The sequence below is a fragment of the Protomyctophum parallelum genome, assembly GCF_964188405.1.
Source record: "Protomyctophum parallelum genome assembly, chromosome: 4".
Taxonomy (NCBI): Eukaryota; Metazoa; Chordata; class Actinopteri; order Myctophiformes; family Myctophidae; genus Protomyctophum; species Protomyctophum parallelum.
In genome coordinates this window covers 53,924,478-53,948,191 of record NC_139700.1, presented here as the reverse complement: position 1 = coordinate 53,948,191, position 23,714 = coordinate 53,924,478, and the positions used below count along the sequence as shown (strand labels likewise).

The 23,714-nt window shown below is 44.2% G+C and overlaps 1 protein-coding gene across 1 annotated transcript; it reads right to left on the bottom strand.

The window, feature by feature from the left end:
• Positions 1–474: 474 nt before the first annotated feature.
• Positions 475–21,838, bottom strand: rpgrip1l (RPGRIP1 like). Its single transcript, XM_083762882.1, has 27 exons — positions 21,772–21,838; positions 21,011–21,186; positions 20,236–20,380; positions 18,900–19,053; positions 18,223–18,403; positions 17,804–17,909; positions 17,575–17,718; positions 17,025–17,130; positions 15,708–15,854; positions 15,097–15,170; positions 14,677–14,816; positions 14,469–14,575; positions 14,311–14,361; positions 13,865–14,044; positions 13,429–13,546; positions 12,666–13,118; positions 12,188–12,330; positions 11,528–11,897; positions 10,507–11,033; positions 9,891–9,986; positions 9,524–9,592; positions 7,854–8,178; positions 6,497–6,603; positions 3,901–4,087; positions 2,740–2,824; positions 1,782–1,918; positions 475–912 (listed from the first exon to the last, which is right to left on the bottom strand). The coding sequence occupies exons 2-27, from the start codon at positions 21,093–21,095 to the stop codon at positions 737–739; spliced, it is 4,413 nt and encodes a 1,470-aa protein (XP_083619008.1). The 5' UTR covers positions 21,096–21,186; positions 21,772–21,838; the 3' UTR covers positions 475–736.
• Positions 21,839–23,714: the final 1,876 nt, after the last annotated feature.

The window sequence follows — 23,714 nt, the reverse complement described above, 5'->3', positions numbered from 1 at the left end:
CCCACCCAGAATGGGTTAAATAAATAAAACACTGTGGAGCAGAGCTGTTGTGCGGACTTCCTTTTCATTTGCACTGTATCTATCTATCTATACCTTTGTCCAGCACCAGCAAGGGACTGGGCGTGCGCAACCCTCTTGTTTTGTCCAGCACCAGCAAGGGACTGGGTGTGTGCAACCCTCTTGCTTTTTTTAAATAATTAGCGATTAAGTTATAGAGCACCGAAGTCTGACGTCACTTTCAGTAGAGGGCGTCAGTCCCCAGGTTCATGTATTTGTTTAGTTGCATTGAAATCCCCATTGAGGCGATTTTAGATCGCCTCATATAACAACTGTGTTTGAAAAATAAACATGTCATCCCGGCCGCTTCACTCATATGGATATGAAGAATCAATTGACTGAGAGAAAACGCTAATGTTACTGCTGCTGAATTAGTTAGATTTTCCTTGAAGCAGACTGTATCATATACATACAGTATGAGTGACTGACTGTTGCAAACGATACAGAGACACCTCCCTGACAATAACGCAGAGACAGCTTGTTTATTGTTGGACCACAACGCTTATAGTAGACGATATTAAGATCACCCCATGTTGTTCTCCATAGAGAAATTACTTCCGCGAACCAGGGGAATCGTTGGGATGAGCGAGTTACGTCATGACTTCGGTGCTCTATTGAACAGTTGTGGGAAGAAAAACAATGTATTGTACCGATGTATTCAACACTGTGAGTGTTAATTTCAGAACTCATTTGAAGTCAGTGTCTGCAGAGAGGAGACAGGTGTGTAGTCATGGTCTGGGTCTTCAGGTGTGTAGTCATGGTCAGGGTCTTCCATGATGGACTGCAGAGCCTCCAGTCCCTCTACAGACACCATTAGACTTCCTACCACCGAGCTGCTGTCCTCTGCATCCACCACTAGAGGGAACACAGGAACACATTTTATTACATCGGCTCACCCTAAAGCCTAAAATATGCCTATTATATTACATGGTACTTGTTTTGTAATGGTGTGTATGCCTGTATGCTTTTTGCTTTGTTGAAGCTCTCAACGAAGCAGTACAGTTGATATACAAGCTGGAAAAGTGCACACGAGTGTGCATTTGATTGATTGATTGATTAAATACCATACTTGAATACTTGATATGTAGACAGCACGGAGGTACATTTAGGCTAAACAAGACAACACAAAAATATTCATGCATCAACAGAGCATAGAATAGGCACATTAATACATGTCATGAACAAATACAAAAAGGAGAAAAGGGAGTGTTCCGAGATCAGAAAGACATAAATACTATTGTAGGATCCAAATACTGTGTGAAACAGGGGAGAAGAATGGGGGAGAGGAACACCCAGATTGAGATAGTAGATATTATACATCACTGCATAATATGCAGTGACACAAAACAGTTATTGATTAATTTCTATACTTTAGGCCATAGATGGGCAGACGGGGGGCCACATGCGCCCCCCAGCCCCCACCTTCACTTAATGCGGCCCGCAGTTAATATCCGAATATTGATATAGTAATTATTTCAGCTGTTCCAAACATGCAAGCTGAATGACTAGTATTAGAATTTTTGTATTTTGTATTTTCTGTATTTGTATTTAGTTCATGAAGTTAACACAACTATAATTAAAGGCATTTATTTTATTATATGCAATGTGGCCCTCTGGAGCGAGTGTGGAACTATTGTGGCCCTCTCCATTGTCAAAGTTGCCCCACCCCTGGTGTAGCCTATACGTGTGTGTGTGTGTGTGTGTGTGTGTGTGTGTGCACCAACCGTTCAGATTGGTCTCAATCAGGTCCCGCTGCTTCTCCAAGATGTCGGGGATTCTGAGATAGGCCACGCCCACATCCTCACACTCCCTTTCCTGTTCCTCCTCCTCTGGCGGCTCGCTCACCACGGTGAACCGGATGCTGTTCATTAAAACAACCCCAGGGCCAGGAGCTTGAGAAGGTGGTTGACCGCTAAAGGCTCATTCATAGTCTGGATTTTCGGTGTTGAGGTGACCACCGCTCCGGTGGTGAGGTGACCACCGGAGCTGAAATAACATTGAGCGGTGGTGAGTAAAAACAGAGAGAAGGGCTGGGGCGGTGGCGGTGGTTTGCTCTTCACCGCGGCTCGTGGCGTCATGTTGTAGTTCGGTGGTCACCTAACCACCGGAAATCCATACTATGAATAACGGCAATCCATACATTTTTAAATAACACTGGTATGTGTAGTCCAAAAGCAATAAGATGTCTTTCAAATATAATGGCATTCTTTTGTCTGAGCTGGAAAATGACATATTTTGTGAGGAAAAATTGGCTTCTACTCTAGAACCCGACTGGCGATGCCAGATTACCTAGCCCACTGATTTTGACAAAACATTCAAAACTTTCTGATCAATTTGAAAGATTAACCACTTTGAACTTGACATCCCTATTTTGGGCAAGTAAGAAAAACCTTTCAAATAGCAGCTTACAATTCATGGCGATGCATGCAAGGCATTGTGAGCTTGTAGAACAACCATTCTTTTCAAAGTGTTCGAATAGGGCTTAATGATACTTGAAATAGTGAGATCAGGACACATCGACAACATAACTAACACTGATTAAAAAAAGAAAAGTTAAATTATGATCGGTATATGGGTTCTTCTTCCATTACAGACAACATGCTAAAAAAAGAACATCTCTCGGAGATGTTGCGATCAGTCAGAAGGCATATGCTTCTCTTGTCAGACTACTTTCTACAGTACCTGTCCATTTGTGGGTTGCGTCCCTCGAGGACCGCCTTCAACAGCTCTCGTCTCGCCCTGTTATTCTCCACGTCCAGGTGAATCACTGTGAAGGAGAAACAACACACGGCACAGCCTGCTGGATCATTGACAGTCAGGACAGGACAAAGAAAAGCACCCACGCACTACTAGACAGACTAGACCAGGAACATTAGCACAGCACTGGTGGTGTGTTTTTAGCCAACATACAGTATGTGCTACTGTAGGTGAATGGGGTTTCCCAAATATGACAATATACTGATTGGTAAATTTAGAGTTGTGTAAAGAAGGAAAACATTGTTCCAAGAGCTTGGGAGTTATGTACTGTAAACATGCATTTCAGGTGCTACTTTGCTGCTATTTTACTATGATATTTTACATAAAAACACACTCTCCCTCTATTCATATTTTCTGTCATAGAGCTCCCTGTATTCATATTTTCTGTCATAGAACTTCAATAAGTCTTTCATTTTTCATCTGTAACTTTTAAGTAGTGGAGTGGTATTCACAGTACAGTATGATCCGTAACTCCCAAAAGGACCATGAGGACTTCTGGTCATAACACACTCTCTTGACTCCACAACTATAGTGATGATTCACTATTAATGTCAACAGCAATATAATATTAATTAAGCATTTAGACTAGCATTTTAAGGATCAATAAGAGTTTCATAAATAGCATGATAAATTCAAATATTGTAGGTCCCAACGTTTTTCCTCTCTTCAAGATAGAACCCGCAATCTCATCATATGCAATAGTCGTTGAAATATTCAACAATACCACCAAGAAATCTTGGTGTAGTCATGGAATTCCAACAGCAAGACAGCCGCAGACATTTACAAAGTCAGCCGAGTATCACCTCAAATATCAGGGATGAAAGTACTTCATGTCTCAGTAGGATTTGGAAAAACGTGTCTATGCATACTGTAATGAGGTCTTTACAAGCCTCCCTAAAAATGGACCAGACAGCTGCAGAGAGAATGCTGCTCCTCGAGTCCAAAGCAATACCAGGAAAGTGGATCATATCACTGCAGTTCTCAGATCGTTACACTGGCTCCCTGTCAATTCATTGATTTCAAAATACTACAGTTGTAGTCCAGGAGCCAAAGGGCCTTTTGTTTTGGCTGAAGTGGGTATATTACCGTTGCTGTAGTGATAGTGGCTGCTCTTGCCCGGTTGGGGTTTGGGCAGGGACAGAGGGGTCTCCTCCGAGGGCAGGTCCAGGAGGGAGTACTCCACAAACAGACGTACCACGCTGGGGTCTCGGGCCGCCCGGGATTCTGGCCTCAGGCTCAGAGACGCTATCTCCACGCGCAGGCACTGGTCCGGCTGAGGAAGAGCATGGAAAGCATCAGTCAAATTCCATTAGCAATCATCAAACACAGCTCACGACAGGACACGTCCCAAGGCAAGCCCAAGTCCTCGAGTCCCAAACTAGTCATAATCAGTGGTGGAGTAGTACATTTACTACTGTATACAGTAAAGTACAATTTTTTTGGTCTTTTTTAACTTTACTTGAGTATTTCCAATTTCCAGTACTTCTACTCCACAGAGGCAAATATTGTACTTTCACTCCACTACAATTATTTGAAAATTTTAGTTACTAGTTAGTTTGTAGATTTTGATTATAATTAGAAAACATACATAATCAACTTCAGCCCTATATATACATTTCGGCCATTTGAAAATAGCTGATATCCCGGACGGTTAGCTCAACCGCCTGGGCGCCGAGCCAGCCGGAAGGCACGCCACAGGGGTTCAACTCCCGAGCCTGATGGCAAAAAGCCAATAACGTTTCCCACCACCGGTCAAAATGCCATTTGAATTCATAGTAAACAAGCACAGCAGAACTTAGTAGTGACTGACACTGTACTTTTAATTTCCTCCTTGAGGACAGGTTTGAACCCAACCATTGTACTCTTAAGGGGCCTTAGATTAATCTATCCATCCTATCTAGGCTGCCAAGATTGATCTATTACCTTTGGAGCATACGGCGAAGGATTTGCAGCTTTGATCTGCGAAAATAGTCCCATGGTTTGTTGTTGAAAAGAAAAACATGCCACCATTACAATGCGAAACCAAAACAGCCTCCACAGCATGTTGTAGTCCAAACAAACCGCCCGTTCACTTGCATTTAACTCATTTTCCCAGAAGCCCTAGCAGCCCAGAGCATGGCTTGATTTCCGGTCTCCAAAGGCCTCGTCACCAGGTCCACGACAAATCTGCTCTTTCTTTTTAATTATAAAAAAACAATGGCGAATAAAACACATTAAACAAATAGCGGGTTTAGCGTATTACGCAGCACTGACACATGGATTAAATAGCGGGGAACACGGGTTACGCAGTAGAACTGTTAACATGTAATACAGTGTAGCACTAGTATTGACCATTACAACACAATACATTTTGTATGTTCAGGCTCCTGACACTAGGTGTCAGTGACGGGATTTCTGACTAATACTGTAGCATTACTAGTTAGTTGATGAAGTCAGTAAGGTGATATGAATTGATGTTGTGTGTGACAAGTTTTAAACATTCAAGTCCCAGTGAAGTCACGAGTCATCAGTGTACAGGGTTAGCATTAGTCAAGTCTAAAGTAATCATATTTGTGACTCAAGGTGAGCCCACAAGACGTAATGTATTTTAAGCAGAACCCTATCAACAAAATATTCCTTTTAGTTGCATTCCCCATCTAGTATAGTAATTTGCCTTATTTCATACTCAAAATACATGATATTTATACTGGAATTAGTATACTGTACATACTTTAAAAAGTTCAAGGTGGGGTTGGCTGTCTATGAGCAATCTTCGTTCCTACTCTCACCTACTGTATGGTCATGAAGTGTGGGGCATGACCAAAAGAATAAGGTCGCGGATACAAGCGGCTGGAATGTGTTTTCTATGGCGGGTGGCTGGCATTTCCCTTAGAGATAGGGTGAGAAGTTAAGTCACGCGAGAGAGACTCAGAGTAGAGTCGCTGCTGCTTCGCTTGGAAATGAGCCAGATTAGGGCATCTGGTCAGGATGCCTCTCTCGAGCGGTCCTCGATGCATGTCCCACTGGGAGGAGACCCCAGGGAAGACCAAGGATCAGGTGGAGGGGTTATATCTCTAAACATGGCCCCGTGAACCGCTCGGGGTCCCCCAGGAGGAAGTTACTAATGTTGCTCTGGAGAGGGAAGTCTGGAGCTCTCTGGTGGAGCTGTTGCCCCCGCGACCCGACTACAGATAAGCAGTTGAAGATGGATGGATGGATGGATGGATGTTCATGGGTTGCATGAATATGGTGATAAATTTGTGTTCATTAGTATAAGGAATTACTTTCTTGCACAAAAAACAAGTGAAATAAATAAATATAGTTTGTCCTGTTAAATAGATGAGCTCCATATTTGTGCTGCACCTCTTCTGCCGGTCTGCTTGGCTCATTTTGCAACTTCTTTGCAACAACTAGCACTATTTCACCAGGCAACCACATTTAGAATAATGATCGATCATAACCCTGACATAACAAAACTTTGTTTTCCGGCACCGAAGATCAACTCCTCCTTCCCCGTCCGTTGTGTACTCCCTTGCCACCAGACCCCGGCCCTGCATGTGTACACGATGTACACGATGTACACAATACAATAATCCCAGTAACCTTGATTCCATCCTTGTACACAATGCCTCTGAGGTCCAGTCGACTGCGTGAGGTAAATAGAGGCATGGCTTTTGAGTGTGTGCGCTCTGGCTTCACCCACCTTCCTCCCTGCAGACGCCTGTCCAGGAACAATGCAGTCATCACTGTCAGACTGGATCGATTGGCTCTGATCCTCCCCCTCAGCGGGGCCCGGGGCCCCCTCCATGTCTGGAGGGAGACGGTCAGAGGGACAAGGAGGAAAGGGGAGGGGCCGGTGGGGGTGTTCACATAAGGAAGAGACCAGTCACAAAGTATTTATGTGTAAAGATAAATGGTTAACCCATTCTGACCTGAGATCAGATTCATATGAGGTTTCCACTGGACACACACTGGTCTGATTAACCCATTCTGACCTGAGATCAGATTCTAAAAATGTCAGTCGTTCTTCGATTTTTCAAAAAATAGCAGACCTACAAGCTCGTATCGCGCCACTCGGTGGCGCGATATGAGCTTGTAGATCTGCTATTTTTAAATAGCTAAAGCATAACATGATGCTGACACCAAAACAGGTGCCCGTTCAGAATGGGTTAAAACAGGGAGTAGTAGGTACAATGATCCCCGGCTCTCCGTATGGAAAAGGCAGAACAGAGGGATGGCACTGGAATTGGCAATGAGCTCTGTTTGGAAGGAGGGTCAGTGCAAAAAAACACACTGTGGAGAATTGAAACAAAATGGAGTGTGATACATTGATTAGAATAGACAGTCTCTGCTTTAGCCATTAGCACCGGGACAGCCGTTGATATTGACCATTGTTTGCGTCTGGCGAATAAGACGTGAGCCTCGCCCTCGCAAGGTCAACGCCATTAACATTTATGGAGTCGGAAACATCTCGCTCTTAAGATTATTGGCAGAATCATTTAATATTTATGGTCGTTCTGGAAATATCGTGAGGAAACAAAAACATTGTCCATTTGCACAAACAAGATCTGTTTCCTTAACCCCCACACACACACGCCTTAACCCCCCCCCCCCCCCCCCCCCCACACACACACCTTAACCCCCCCACACACACGCCGCAGATTCAGAGGGAGTACTGCAGAACCCGACCTGTGTGAAATCGATTTCGTTTTTTTTACCCTTTTAGCTACGTGAGAAAGGAAAAATGCCTGTGAAATGACCAGGGAATTCCGATAGCAACAAGTAAATAAATCATGCTGCGTTCATGTAATTACCGTAGTAAACAACACCTTTAGTTAACCCATTTTGACCTGAGATCAGATTAAAAAAATGTCTTCTACATCTTGACAGTTTTCCGAAAAATCTATGTCGATTTAAAAAAAATAGCAGACCTACAAGCTCGTAGCACGCCACTCGGTGGCGCGGTATGAGCTTGTAGATCTATGCTACACCAAAAGGGGCTCCCGCCCAAAATGGGTTAACCACCTTACAAAACAAATGTACCGGCGTACTGTACGTACCTTCTTCAATAATATCTTCTGAAATTTCAGAGTCATCCGAGTAGGAATGAGCACTCGGTCCGCTCACGCTTGGGATCAGCTGTCCTTCGGAGAAGTGAGTCACCTCCAAGTCTTCATCCACTAGCTCCTCTTTTTCTTCTGCGCGTGGTGGAGGTGTTGGGGTTACGTCTTCTACGCGTGGAGGTGTTGGGGTTACGTCTTCTACGCGTGGAGGTGTTGGGGTTACGTCTTCTGCGTGTGGTGGAGGTGTTGGGGTTACGTCTTCTGCGTGTGGTGGAGGTGTTGGGGTTACGTCTTCTGCGCTTGGAGGTGCTGGAGTTACAACCTGGGTTCACAGTGCAATATAGCCCTGGAACATGACTGCCATGATAATTATCATGACAGTCATGCAGTAACTTTGCCCTGTTTTTTGCAGTCGCTGCATTTACAAGATTTCCGTATATATAAACATTCAGATTTCAAATATAAAGTACTCACAAAGTGTCCCACGGGTGTTAGTTAGTAGCAGCGCGAGCGATTAGAATTGCTGCGTCCCGCGTTCTTTAATAAAAAGCATTTTTGTCCGAGCTCTCCGGCTACTTTTTTCAAACAGGGTTTGTTTGGGAAATCCACAGTTGCACTCGCCTATTAGTCTGTATTGGCAGGGCGGTCAGCGTACCTATATCGAACACACCGAGTGCCACCCTCCTCCCGACCGATAGGGGCGCGTAGTTGAAAGCCAATGGCAAAATAACACCTCGGATAAAAATGCTTTTTATTAAACCACGCGGGATGCAGAAATTCTAATCGCTGGCGCTGCTACTAACTAACACCCGTGGGACACTTTGTGAGTACTTTATATTTGAAATGCGAATGTTTATATATTTTAATTATTTGTAAATGTAGCGTCTGCAAAAACCAGGGTGAAGTTGCGTCATGACTCTCGTATGAATACGAGAGTCATGTTTACAGGGCTAAGTGCAATATCACGTAAACCACCCTACACACACAACCAGGGTGGTGTTTTTGGTTTTGGTTTGTATCATTTAGGCCTATGTTGTTCTGTAAAAGTGGTGGTATTATGGCTTGTTTGTTTGTGTGTGTCGCGACAGAGTGGTGGGCCGGTCTGGGCCAAATTCACGCGGAAATTCCCGGGCCGAATTTTTGTCCCAGTCCAGCCCTGCACACAACTCTAACTCGTTTCACACAGAAGCACCTTGACAATTTTGCCAAGTGACACAACTAACTAATACAATTCGGAAAGGATTGATACTCTATTGAGCGAAATTCATTTCCACGGTTACCCTTTAAAACGGTTTAGTAGCCAAAAACGTCAAGACGTCTAATTGCCTATTAAGTAATGGATGCCACGGGCGTAAAGACGTATCCCTTTGGGAATAAAAAAATTATAATCCTCTAATCTGGTGTACAGGTGATGACATGCACATTACATGTATAATAGAATTACAAATTCTTTCTTTCTTTATAATGGGAGAATTGGCACTCAGAGCCTAAACTGGTGACCACCAGGTGGCGCTTTAAATAACTCCTACAATTCAAGATCAATATCCCCTTTCGAAAAGTTCAGCTTTGCTGAGCTGAACAATGCAATGGAACGCATTGAAATTCAGTTATTTTCAGGGGGCCTCATGCAATGAAGTATAACATTTTGCTTTAGTCTTTCCGCTTACCTTGACAGGTGGTAGCTTTGCATGTCCTCCTTTGTCTAGTGGTACATTCTCCATACTTCTGTCTGCAACCTGCCCGAGAGAAGCAGCATGAACCCCTGTACACAGCCATGCCTCGCCCATGCGTGACCCAAAAATGGTGGATAATGAAGTTGTGTGCGAAGTTATGTGTCCGTGTAGCTCAGTCGGTGGAGCACACTACCAATAGCCTAACGATTTCTTAGAATTCAACAAATAACGGAAAGCGTTGCCTTTACTGGAAAGAATATTGCACATGTAGTCCTTTCGAGGAACCCAATATTTCATTGTAGTCCCTCATCCTCCCCAGAGCAACATGTTTCTTTGAGGTTCATTTGCAGTGGAATCTCACCTGCTCCTCTGTGGCCGTGTTGTCAATGAAGGTTACTCTCTTAGAAACAGCTTTTTGTTTGGTCTGGGGCTTCAGCCTGGGCTTTGGTAGCGGAGCCTATGATAACAACAGTGTCAGTCAGGAGAGAATGCCTGTGTTGAAGACTATCAACATACAGTAGCTGATATGTCGAAGATATTGGAATCAATGTCCATGTACAGTATTACTGTTCCAAGAACAGCTAAACGTTGCCTCATTCACCATTAATCCTTTTGGTGTTTTGAGCATTATGTTATGCTTTAGCTATTGAAAAATAGCAGATCTACAAGCTGGCGCGCTACGAGCTTGTAGATCTGCTATTTAGACCTTTGAAAAGTCGTGAAAATGTTGTGCAAATCTTTGAATATATATTTCATGTTTAACTAAAATATTGGCTTCTGGGGGGTCCCTGGAACTACATATTTTGAGATGAGGGTCCGTGGCCCAATAGAGATAATTCTGGGGGTCCTTGACATGAAAAAGGTTGAGCACCACTGACATAGAAACATGGGTTTTTCAGAAAAATGTAAGGATTTAGAAGCCATTTCTTTAAATTGACCTCAGTCCAAAATGTGTTAATTCAGGTCCTCACTCTTACCTTTGAGCTCGACATAGCGGGGAGCGAAGCGGAGAGATGAGGAGGAGTTGTCTCCGTTTCCTTCTCCTCCTCCTCCTTCTTCAGTTCAACTTCTTTCATGTTCTTCTCTTCCCTCTTCCCTTCTTTCGCATCGTGTCGTCGAGTCCCCTCCGCCTCGTTAGTTAGAGTCCCCTCAGCCTCGTTAGGTAACTTGACTGCTTTGTCTCTGGGGGTGAGCTTGGCCTGTTCTACGGTCATGGTGGAGCCTGGCGGAGGGAGGATGAACTTGGCCTGTTCTACGGTCATGGTGGAGCCTGGCGGAGGGAGGATGAACTTGGCCTGTTCTACGGTCATGGTGGAGCCTGGCGGAGGGAGGATGAACTTGGCCTGTTCTACGGTCATGGTGGAGCCTGGCGGAGGGAGGATGAACTTGGCCTGTTCTACGGTCATGGTGGAGCCTGGCGGAGGGAGGTACGTAAACTTCCACTTCAGTGTGAGTTCAATGTGGCCGACAGAGTGCCCGGACAGGTCGATCAACTCAAACACACCTGAGGAACAAAAGAGAGTTTTAGTATCAGGTTTATTGCCCACATTAGCCACTTGACTACATGAACCTTATAGCCTCCCTCGCCTATATTCGAAAATAGGCTGAGCGGATAGCTGGCAACTATAGCAGATCTACATGCTCAAAATGTGTTCCGCTGCAATGCATTACATTGTGAGCTTGTACTGTAGATCTGCTATGTACAAGCGGTAAGACGTTTGGTGTACTGTACATGGACAAAAGTACAGACCCCTGTGGGACTCTGGTCAACCAAATATATAGGGTTTGAGTGGTGAAGCCCTGTTTTCAAATATTAAAAAATTCTATCATGGACTATCTACAAGCTCACGATGCAACGTCTCACCAATAATTATATTCCAAAAATAGGGATGAGAGTTGTGGGGATCAAATCAGCTCAATGTAGCCCTCGATCAGCCAATCACCTTGCCTTGGTGATGGTGATGCTAAATCTCAAGTCAGTCAAGCAGGCGTTCTTACCGGTGACGGCCTTGTCGTGGGCCAGCGAGAGCAGTGGCACCTGGGCCTTGCCCAGGTACGTGTCCACCCGCTCCTCCCGGTCGTCAAACACGTACAGCTGCAGCGCCTTGGCCTTCAGGTAGCCGTCCAGGTCCGCGTCCATGGCCACCGGGTAGGACACGTGGTCGTCGAAGCGAGGCTCGCAGCAGTCCGGCACCACGCGGGTGTCGTGGTCGGGGAAGTCGAAGAACCGATAGACGACGTAAGAGCTGGGCGGCGGTCTGCCGCCCGGGACCGAAAGGCTGCAACAGCAACGGATCGTGACGTTGAGCTCATTGGTGGAGCTGCTGCCGGGCGACGCCAGCTGGGGTGGGAGGTTCGTGGCCGAGGCCTAAAGATCAGGACACAAATTAAGAGTTTTAATGTGTTTCTTTTATGCAGTGCATATGGGCGTCAGGGGGGTTAGGGGTTAACACACATTTTAACTTGGCTGTTACCTGGAATAATAAAGAAGAAGAGGAAGTCCGCACAACAGCTCAGCTCCACAGTGTGTTTATTTAGTAACACCGACATACAATAGTGAGCCATGACTACTCACTATTTCATACCACACATTTTCTAATGTCACCACAGTTTAGGTATGTCTGTTGGTACATCAGTCAGTTACTTTACATAATGTACCTGTTTCTCCTCATTGAGTGTAGTGCTGATATATCCCAAGGCCTTCACTCTTTCCTTATACAGTTGCATGGCCTGTTCCATGGGTACCCTGAGTCTGGCCCAGTACTCAACAGAACCAAAGGACTGAACCTCACCATATACTCCTGAGGCAAAAAAGGCAAACATTACATTCTACAACATAATTCATTTCAGTTGCTCCTCCTTTGAATTATACCAGGGACGATTTAGTGCACACATTATGTTCCCTTTACATTCCTAGTAGTTAGACAGATTCCCCATCTGTCAGCTGCACAGTATGATAAACTAACTATGACAAGGAGGGAGGGAGCTACATATCAATGTTCCGTGTCAGTCTCAAGAATTAAACCATAAAGAATTCAACAAAACCCACTCTCTCTCTGAACTTTAAACTATCCAGTATCCAAACCAAGTGACAGAACCAGAGGAGGGATGATGTCCGTCTGTGTGGAGTACTCACCGACCAGCTGCACTTCACCATAAACCTTGCCGTCTTTCTCCAGTAACTGCTGCAGCTGTAGCTGCCCGGCAGCCACCGTCTGGAAGTCCATCCCCTTGGCCAGGTGGAGCTCCACCGTGACCGACCTGGTGTGGAGGTACTGGAGGAAGACGTCGTCCACGCGCACCACGTATTGCGACGTGAACCTGTACGCCGGCCGTGAGCCCTGCACCACCGGCGTGGCGTGCAGTTCGAAGTCGTAGAAGGCGTAGGTGCAGAACGTGGACGGTTCGCGATCGCCGAGAGCCTCCAGGGCCGACGTCGACAGTGCGCCGTTGCCTATGTGTATCTCCAGAAGGTTCTCGCCGCGTTCCAGATGCACCGTTTCGTCAAACTCATCCGCCACGTCCTCGTCCGTGATGTCCGGTGTGAAAACGTAGGCTTTGGTGCCGTAGGCGATGTTTTTGAGCTGGGCTAGGAGGGATTAAGATCGTACAAAGTTCAATCAAATCTGTAAATGAAACACTTACGATAAATCAAGACAGCTAGGTGTGTTTTTTATTTTGTAAAGCGGGCCCAGCACACAAATGTTGGAAGCTAATTGCAGCCAATTGGAATGAAATCTGAAAAATCTGACACATTTCTGGCAAAAATTGGCATGGAATGAGTTGCGTAATTTCCTTTTACTATACGACTGTTCCAAGAGTTATGCAGGCCATGATTATAAACCTGACAAACAAAGAAAGACACCAGACAGAGTCTTCAAAGATAAACTTTGACATACCCTCCAGTTTCTTGATTTTAGCCGCCCTCATGTCCAGCAGCTGAGCCTGCTGGTCCAACCGAAGCTCATACTCAATCTTGGCGCTTTCCAGTTTCTGTGTGGCAGCTTCAACCTCTGCCTGTTGGGTGAGAGTATTTAAGAGTTACTCACAGGGGTTCGCATGAGAAACCAGATCAGTTAAACGTATTCATGGAGAGCGACGCCATCGTGGTAATGAAATTAGTTCCATTACCAATTAATGTAATGAGATTGTAAAATGACTGATAAAGAAAATTACTGATGGCCATTGGCTGATAAATCAAGTGTTTTGTCCACTCCAATGGCAAGATGGACCCTAACGGGTTCATTTGGTTCCAAACTATCATTTAGCTGGGGACCCCTCAAGGACCCCTAGCCACTGCTATAAATAAACCTGCCATGTGTTCCTCTAGTCTACCTGGTAGTCTTTGTTGATCTTGTGCTGAACAATCAGCATGTCTCTGGTCTTCTCCAGGTCCTGGTAGGTCTCCACGTACATGGCCTGTAGCTCCCCCATGGAGCGCACCGTGTCTCCCTGCCCCTCCTCCTCCACCTGTTGCAGGAACCCCAGCTCGCCACGCTTCTGTGACCTCCGGACCTTGAAACATTTAATCCACGTGGTCACGAGTTGGATTCCAACCCATGGCACTGTGAGTAGAACTATATGCATCTTAGCCTGCTAAGCCAGGGAGAGGCCCCAAGATATTCTATTATACAACAGCATCATGACACAAGAACGCACTGATACCCTTGCAGAAACGCACAATACACATACAGTGAGTGGGACAACGCATTAGTAGAGAAAAGGCGACACCCATGCCAGGCAACTAAACTAAAACAGTAAAAACACGGTGTTGTATTTACCTTGATCAGCATCAGTGCCTCGCTCAGTTCCGCCGCGTCTAAGTCGCTCTCCTTAACAACAACAGTGTATATATATTAGACAGATTATTGTACATGACATGTTATTACTGCCATTCATGATTGGAAATGATTTAAAATACAACGTGTCCAGGCCTAACCTTAGTGTAGAACGCCAGACGCTCGCCTACTTCCTCCAGCTGCTGTTTCTGCTCCAGGAACTGGATCTCAAGCCTCTTGTTTTCTCCTGTCAACTTCTCATTTACATCTGAAATACAAAGATCACCTAAATAAGAACACCAACATTTTGTATTTCTAAACAGCAGGACCGAAACCAAATGACCGTAGATAGGGGTACTGTAACTGTACCTCTCTCAGCCTTGATTTTATCCAGGATTTCGTTTTTGTCAGTGAGGTCTGCCTTCAGAGCCACCTCCAGCTGAGCTATCTGGAGCTTCAGCTGCTGCTCTCGTAAACGCCATTTCTGGTCCTGAGATACATCAAAGGCACTGGGAGCACACACACACACACACACACACACACACACACACACACTGTACAGTTTTACTGGGTAGCGGAAATAAAACGGCGTTGATTGATCAACATCAAAGCGATCAATACACAATCAAAGGAGATGCAGTATTGTTATCGTATTGTTGATTTTCCAAGCTCTTTTTTCCAATTCAGTTCCACGAAGTATAACCCTACCTCCAGTGCGCAGCTTATGAAGAAATTGGATACTCAATATAGCCAATCCAAGTAAAGGATTTCAAATTCAGATGTATTTACCTGTTAACAAGTTTATCACAATTATCCTTCAGCAGGTCACGCTCCTTCTCGAGATCATTAATCTGCTCTTGTAACTGTAAAATTAAAAGTCAATCAGAGAATCAAACTTTATTGTCACATCACATTACAAGTAACATGGGTGAGCTCTTGTTCAGCAGTCTAATTGTTGACAAGTAGAAACTGTTCAAGAGTCTGGAGGTGTAACGTTTGCCCGGCCGTGGGCACGGCAGTGGCTTGAACAGGCGATGTGAAAATGAATCCGCACACAGCTAAATGCCATTAGTTGATTAGTTAGTTGTGTTATGATTCTGTGTTTTGAGATGGGGGAGAGGGCACCCTGGGCAAGACCTAAGCTGAAAAGACTATCAGCGGAAGTTGCGGGATTTTAGCGGAAGTGAAATCGTTGATGCTTTACAAATCAGTTTACATTCTCCGCGAATGAAACAAGTGTTGTGATTGGTCTGGAAAATATCGTATCCGGGGAAAATACATTTGACGGCTGTTCCGGAGGATACAACCGCCGATAGCTTCTCTGCCTTAGGTTGTGACCAGGCTTTTCTTTTCGCAGATAAGTAAGCCTGGGACCGAGGCTATAGGGAGAGGGTAGTCACCTCCTCTGTCCGTCTGTGTGAGATTGAGGCAGTCTGTAGCTGTCTCTCCAGTCCCACACTCTTCAGTCGCTCGTCTTTCAGCTGGACCGTAAGCTCATCCACTTTGGCCATCACCGCGTCGTGACTGGCCTTCATCGTCTTCTGACTCTGGAAATACAAGTGTGGATATTGGATATAGAGATTTGAAACCAGTGTTGATTTTGACAGAGAATTTTAATTTAAGTTTTAGTCTTATGGCTCTATTTTCGTCCATATTTATCCCTTTTTTTTACTATTTTGAAAAACATTTCTGAATAGGTGAAATAGCCAATCTACATCGATACGTTGTGAGCTTGTAGATTGGCTATTTTAAAGGGACTGTGACATAAAAAAAAAGGTTTTGGAATTGTTCTTATTTGTTTTAGGTTTTCTAAGCTCAATTGCACCCAAAAAACATGAACTTTTAACATTCAGTAGATTTTCTGTGATCTGGGGTTTTCTGGCTCAAACAGGTGCTCTGATTTTCCTGCTGTTTGTGATGTAAGATCCTGCAAATCCCATATATGTCAATGGGATTTGCCAGCAGATGTCACTGTTTTCACTGTGTTGCCTGTTTTCATTGTAGCTCAAAAGGCTTCCAAACCCCAGAGAAAACTTCAGACCACAGAAAATCCACTGAATGTTCAAAGTTCAGGTTTTTTGGGTGTAATTGAGGTCATAAAACCTAAAATAAAAAAATAAAAATAAAAATAAATGAAAATGAATGTCATAAAACCTTTAACTATTCATAAAAGTATTTCATTTTGAATAGTAATAGTATCATTTAGTTTTAGTCACATTTTAGGCCCCTGGAATGTTAGTCTAGTTTTAGTCGAATTTTTATTTTGGGCGGACCTTGATGCCGGACTTGTGTCTTTTACTTATACTGGATCTCTTGTCCACTAGTCCCTTCCTAACATTTTAGTCTAGTTTCTATTTCGACAAAGAGAGAGTCAACCAGGTGCTCAATGGAGGTGCAATAAAAGTAAAAAATAAAGTGGACTGGTGCTACAAAGATCTGTGGGACTGGAATACTAGAAAAGTATTTTCTAGTATTCTAGTTTGTATTTGTTGACAAAACTGTCAGTATATTTAGTCTTGGTTTTAGTCATTGTAGCTTAGTTTTAATTTAGTTTCCATTTAGTTCTCGTCAGTGAAAAAAGCTAGTCTGCGAACATTTTTCGCCATGGTTTTAGTCGACGAAATCAACAGTTTGAAATTGACTTTTGTGCCATACATTGATACATTGACAGAATCGCAGACGGATTCTGACTATTATTGTCCTCATTAATGTCTCACATCTTGCAGTTGGAGGAACCTGCCCTCCAAGACCGTCATGGCATTGCCTTTCTCCCCCCACTGTTTCTGCAGTTTGATCATTTCCACGTTGTTGTGGATGGTGGATCTGCAAGAGACCACAACAACGCAATGCGTGAGATACACTGATCATAATTATACTTGATGATTTCTGTCCGTTTCTGTTGTATTTGTGTACAGCATGGTGTTTCAAACTTGTACCATGCCTGTACACTGAATATGGTTGCTTTCCCCAAAAAGAAATAGTTCACTTTCAAACCACTGACAAACCTTCTATTCTGTATAATACTTTGTAGGCTTATTACAAAGGGACAATGGACGTTAATTCTAAACAGGTTAATTGATGAGGGGCTGAAAAAAAGAATCCTGTGATTATTAAAACCTATGAAATCCAATGATAGAGTATATTGTAAATCTTCCAGATCAGGTGTGGACGGTGTGTTTACCTCTGTCCAGTGGTCTGTTGTTCTGTGTGGACGGTGTGTTTACCTCTGTCCAGTGGTCTGTTGTTCTGTGTGGACGGTGTGTTTACCTCTGTCCAGTGGTCTGTTGTTCCCTGAGCTGGAGGAGAGATGCCTCATACTCCTTCTCCTTCCTCCTCAGCTTGTCTCTGAGGAACTCTGACTCTCTCACCATGTCTTCTATGTCTCCTTGCTGTCTCTCCATCACATTCTCTCTGTTACACACAGAGAGATATGGGGATATAGGGCTGCATCTAGCAATTATCTCTAGGTTATGGTAATGTACTGTACTATACTTACAGGTTGCGTATCTCTGCCCTGGCTTCTTCCAGCAAGCTGTGTCCATATCTGGGCAGCAGGCCTGTTGGAGGTCTTCCACTTCCCTCTACCTCTACATTCCTGGTACCTGCACACAGCAAATTTAGGTTTTTCTTTGCACGCAACCAAGTGTAAAATGACTTGCGTCTTTTACTTACACTGGATCTCTTGTCCACTTGTCCCCCCCTAACATTGTAGTCTAGTTTTTATTTGTTGACGAAATTGTCAATATATTTAGTCTTAGCTTCAGTCGTCATAGCTTAGTTTTCATTTAGCTTCCATTTTGTTGTCAGCAGTGAAAAAAGGTAGTCGCCCGAAACATTTTTCGTCATAGCGCTAGTCGACCAAATCAACCACTGATGTGGTGGTAGTGGTACACACACACACACACACACACACACCTCTGGGCGGCATCGGGGACGGAGTGGGTGAGTCGTCGCGCTGCCTCTTCAGGCCCGTGTTGACGCGCGACTGGACCCGGCCGTAAGGGCCCGCGGGCTTCCTGCTCTGCACCTGGAGCTGCTGCTTGGCCACCAGGAGGCGCTGTTTCAGTCCGTCGTTCTGCTGCTGCAGTGCCCGCACCTTGATTGATTGATTGACATTTTTAGAACGGTCAATTCTATTCACAAGTCAATACAAAAACTTTGTGGACGATCCATGATTACACTTATTTACAACAGGGTCCACTATTTTCAATTCATCAGAACATTTAGAGACGTACAAATATATTACAAAATAAATAAATAAAAGAAGAAAACAGGGAAATCATCATAAAAAGAAAGTAAAAAAGGGAAAAACATGTACAGTATGGTATGGGGAGAAATGGGTGGGGGAGCTCAGACTTAACCCAATAAAGGCCAGGAACGTGGCATTAAGTTAATTCCTCCTCCCCCCGCCAACGTAATATTACTTTCTTCTTTCTTTAATCTAATTGAATCTGTTATTATTATTATTATTACTATTATTATGTATTTTTTTTACTGTCATGTTAGACGGCCTCGCAGCCGTGCGCACGCTTAATAGTCCTTATTCTCTTCAAAATGAGACAAACGATCTTTGAGTATTTAGACAGGTATACCTTGTCCTGCAGTTCCTCCATCATCTCCTCCATCTCCACGTCGCGGCCCGCTACCGGGGCGGGGGTCCGCGACGCCCCGCCGCCACCACCGCCGGCCACCAGCTGCTCCATACGACGCCTGTCCTTCACCAGCTTCACCAGCTTGGTGGCCAACCTGGGGCGGTGCGGGAGGATGGAAGTTAGAATGGCCCATTAACACAATTAAGACATAGGACGTCTGAGAACGTCATAAGGATCACGAAATATTAGTACCTTTGACGTGTGAGGACGTCCTAGCGACGTCCCAGCGACGCGGGGCGAGATAAGAATATTCAGAATTTTTAATATATTTTTTTTTTGGCATTTCGCTTTTCGCTTGCCGTATGCTAACGCTCAGTGCAACTATTAGCTTGTCATTGACTCCCATGTTAGCGCGGCGGAAAAGAATGACTCGTATCTCCTAATCCAGGGCGCTCTCCGTGGTGATGAATGGATCGATATGCTGGCGCTTCATTTCTGCTCCTCATCCGTCTCTCCCGCAAAATATGAACTCTTTTTGGAGCGTAAAAAAATATATTAAGATGATCGGGGATCTGAGGTCTCTTTGTAAAGTCAACTTTTTTAGGAAAGTGTTTCCTGTTTCATGGCTTTCAAAGTAAAAGCGATCAGACAACCCTGGCACCCAGAGCTTCTATTTTGAAGGCACTTCCGGCACTAAATGTGACACCAGATTCTACAAAACGTCTTAGAGTTTCTGAACAGTTTTCTGAGAAAACGTGTGCTGCTCGATCTTTTTCATGTCATGTAACAATTTAACGTGACGAGGAATCTATTCCCATGATGACATATTTAATTTGGGCTTGAGGGAGCAGGCGACATCATTTGCCTCGTCTAATGGCCCTCCCTGCTGGGAACTTGAGCTGGAAAGACCCCAAAAATTAACCCGGTGAACCGAAAGTAGTTATTATCGGCCATTACGGAACTACCACCGGACACTTTCGCTTTCATCAGAAGCATTAATATAGTAACCGTGAGGTCGAGCAGATTTTGTATTGAAGCTCCTAACATCCACCTCAATCCGAGTTTCAATTCCCGAGAAACACGCAGCTAAAGATCGCGATTATAATGGAAGTGGACGGAGGGGAAACATTTAATCGGCCGACCACAGCGGAAGCAAGCGTTGCCTATAGCGACGGGGGAAGCTAATGTATGGTAAATATAAAAGAGGCCTAAGTATTCTGGATTAATAATGACCCCCAAAAAGACGTCAAACGTGTCAACGGCAGAGAGAACCATTAGGAAAAAAAAGCCCTCAGTGGCAGGGAATGAGTTTTAATGTAGACGGTGTTTGTCTCACCTCTTAATCTTGTCCTCCTGGTTGTGGCCATGCTGCTTGAGGAGCAGGTTCTCCTCGTGTTGGCGCAAGAATTTGTCCTCCAGTTCCTCCCTGGACAACCGTGAGATGGCCTGCCTCTCTCTGGCATTTTGATTCACCAGTGACTCTGTCAATAGAAAGAAGGGTTTGGGGTAAATGATGTCTATGTAAGCCAATAAATAGACAGTATTGTATGCAAGTGGTGCCAAAACAAACCTCTACAATGTAAGAAGAAAGAAAAAAGGCGAATAGGTGATGAATGGAAAAGTATTGAAAACTAGTCCATGTACCAGTTGGGGGCTAAGAACAGGCAAAGTAACACATACGCAGGCTCGTGCACAGTGATGTGTTGTGAGCTTGCAGATGTGTTATTTTCAAATAGCCACTATATTATGTAGCCTATGAAGGGTTTGTTTGGGCTTGTTTTCATAGACCCGTTTGCTTGTTTCTGGCGCAAAAGCTAACCTGGCAAGTTGGCAACCCTGGCCTGCATGCAAGGCAGTGCAAGCAGCACCCATGCAGTTGCTTGGGAAAATAACGTGGCGCGGTCATATAGTTTCACAAAACGCTATGTTTTCAGTTGTTGCTTGGAAAGCCAACCTGGAAAAAACGCTTAAAAAAAAACAGCTGAAATTTGGGAAAGTGAAAAAATGGCTTTGCAGTGCTAAAGTTATAGCTAGCCTATAGGTTGATGATTGATGGCAGGTGGGTGCAGGTGATCCGGCTTCCATGATCACAGCAGGGATAATTCACTAACCTTGTGCCCCAGCTTGGGAGAAGAAACTCAGGTTAATGTCTTTGACTGGCACATCTGCTGCGGTCTCGTCAACAAACATGGACATGGTGCTTCACTTCACCCTGAGAAGAATCAGTTCACATGATGTCGGCAATCCAACACAACCAGTTTGGCGTCAGAGCGTGCACGTTTGGGTCCTGCACTAAAAATAAACAGTAAGTTGACGTGCTATATTTTGTTATAAAGTTCTACTATATGTTTGTAGCGTCTTGTTCTCCTATCACTCTTCATTCACTGAACACTCTTTCTCCAATCTTTGCACTTTATTGCAAATCGCTCTGGATAATAATAAAAACAAAATATTTATTATTTGTAAATCAGATTCAGGCATTCAGCGTTGATCCATCAGTTTATTCTGAACTGTTTTGATATGATCCTGATGTAAACAATTAAGTCTTAGTCCTTATAGTGCTTTTTCTGGTTTATCCCTTAGAGTATATAAGGTTTATCCTTGTAGCAGTCGCTGTGCTTTCGTTTGAAATGTACCCATTCTGTTAACTAACAACACATTTCAATCAATACTGTAAGATAACGGTCATGTACTGGCTACTGTAACGGTACACATTGTGCTTGGGGGCTAATGGCTTAGCATTATTTGCAACAATATTATTAAACAAGTCGCAGCTCAAACGAAATACAACAGTTATCTATATAACTTCAAAGACAATCGTGGTACTATTTTAGGCATCCCATTTTTATTTATTTTTGTTACATTTTCCTACCTTTCTGGCAGTTATCATCTCTATACTCCACAACCATAAAGTCCACAACGACCGTTGCTACTATAAACAACAACACATTTCCTGTATTCGTCAACATTCACAACGCATGCGCGGTGCTGAATTGTGGGATGTGTAGTTCTTTCCTGAATAATCTGTTTCTCTGGGCTCTGCAGTAGAGAATCTCTGCTTTGATTGATTGATAATTGATTGATTGGAAATTTAAACAGATTGCAGAATTAGTACAGTTCAAGGATAGTACAGGTTTTGATTGATTGATTGAAAATTGTCTCAATTCATCAGAACATTTAAAGACGTACAAATGTACACAGGAAATAATCATATATACAGTTAAAGAAAGCAAAAAAAATGTACAGTATGGAAAAAGGGGGGGGGGGGCTTTGGCTTTTCTACAGGGGGCAGTTTTGAATTGCAGCCATCCGTATAGGTGCTCTTTGAGAGCGGTTTTGAAGGAGTCTAGAGATTCACATTTCTTAACAGCTGTTGGCAGGGCGTTCCACATTTTAGTGGCATAGGAGCGAAATGAATTTAACCCCTTGTTTGAGCCGAATCTGGGGTGAACGTGATTTGTTGAACTCCCTCCGGTGTTGTCACTTAATTCAAATATCACTTATTTTTTTGTTTTGTTGTGATAATCCTCCCTACTATAGAGTGTGCTGGCCATATAAGGAGTTCCTCCCTGTCCCAGTTAACCCCTGGGGGTCAAAAAACCTTAGGTTTAGTTTTTGACTCTCTATCCTGATTGGACGAAAGGCTGGGTCCCACAGCCAAAAACGAAACCTAAGGTTTTTTGAGTGAAATCACTGAATATACCTTTAAGGTTGAGGTGTCATCAAGAATATGTCCATGATTTGAGGGTTTGTGTGAACACAAACATTGGCTGATGATTGGCGATGATTTGATTGGCTGAGCAAAAGTACATATTGAGGATAAATGTGAGGGCAGAAAAGTGAAGACGCCAAAAGTGATTGGCCGTAATGACATAATTGTGATGATTTGATTGTACGGAATGTGACCTGTGTGACTCTGTAGTGGCCTAATGCAAACAATTCATTTTCATTGCAGACCGTTCTTGGAAAATTTGACCTACACTATATTATGCGCCTAAATTGCACTTCCAAAAATAATTCCTTCATTTCCTTTACCAATAATCATGTTTCTATAAGGAGCCAACTTGGCCAATTTTCAGTTCTCCATCCAGGCTAACTTTACATGTGTAGGCCTATTTATGAAGAGGTTCACTGGTTTATACATCCAGGGGAATTTGACAGGCAAACTGTCAGAGATGTCTTGTCTTGTCTTGTCTTTTCATGAATTGGCAATGGGTCTAATTTAGTTGCCTGCCGTGAGATGAGCTGCATTGCATGGCTTCTGGCCGGACAGACAGAATGAGTTCACTACATGTCAGGCCAACGGGGGCTCTTGGCCTTGCTACGCAGCAATCACTGGGCCGTAACAGTCTCTTCTCATGGCTGCTTCTTTAAGCCCTAACCTCTGACCCAGTCCCCCCCCTCACTCTTTAGCAGGAGCGCAGGGTTGAGGCGGGTCATGGCGGTTTGGTGCGCTGGCGGTTCTAGGCTGGCGGGTTGGTTGGTCGTCGAAGTGAAATGTGTGTCTGTCAGCGCCGGACCTGTCAGGGAGTCGGCCTGTCGTTGGGTTCCATGATGCCTGCCGACCTTTTGTTCAACAGGCCGTGCCTAGACCGCCGCGCGGAAACTGTCAAGCACATGATCAGACGAGCATGGAGAGCCCCCCCACCCACCGTCTTTTTTTTTTACCTTCCCCTCTCCACCCATTGTAATATAGGGAGATTTCCCATTTGAAAAACATCTCCTGTCTTGGCTTTTATTCAATTTATTCAGATGAGTGTCACTGGGAGCAGCGGGTCAGATTCTGTTGCTGAGCGAAATCAAAAAAGGTTGGTT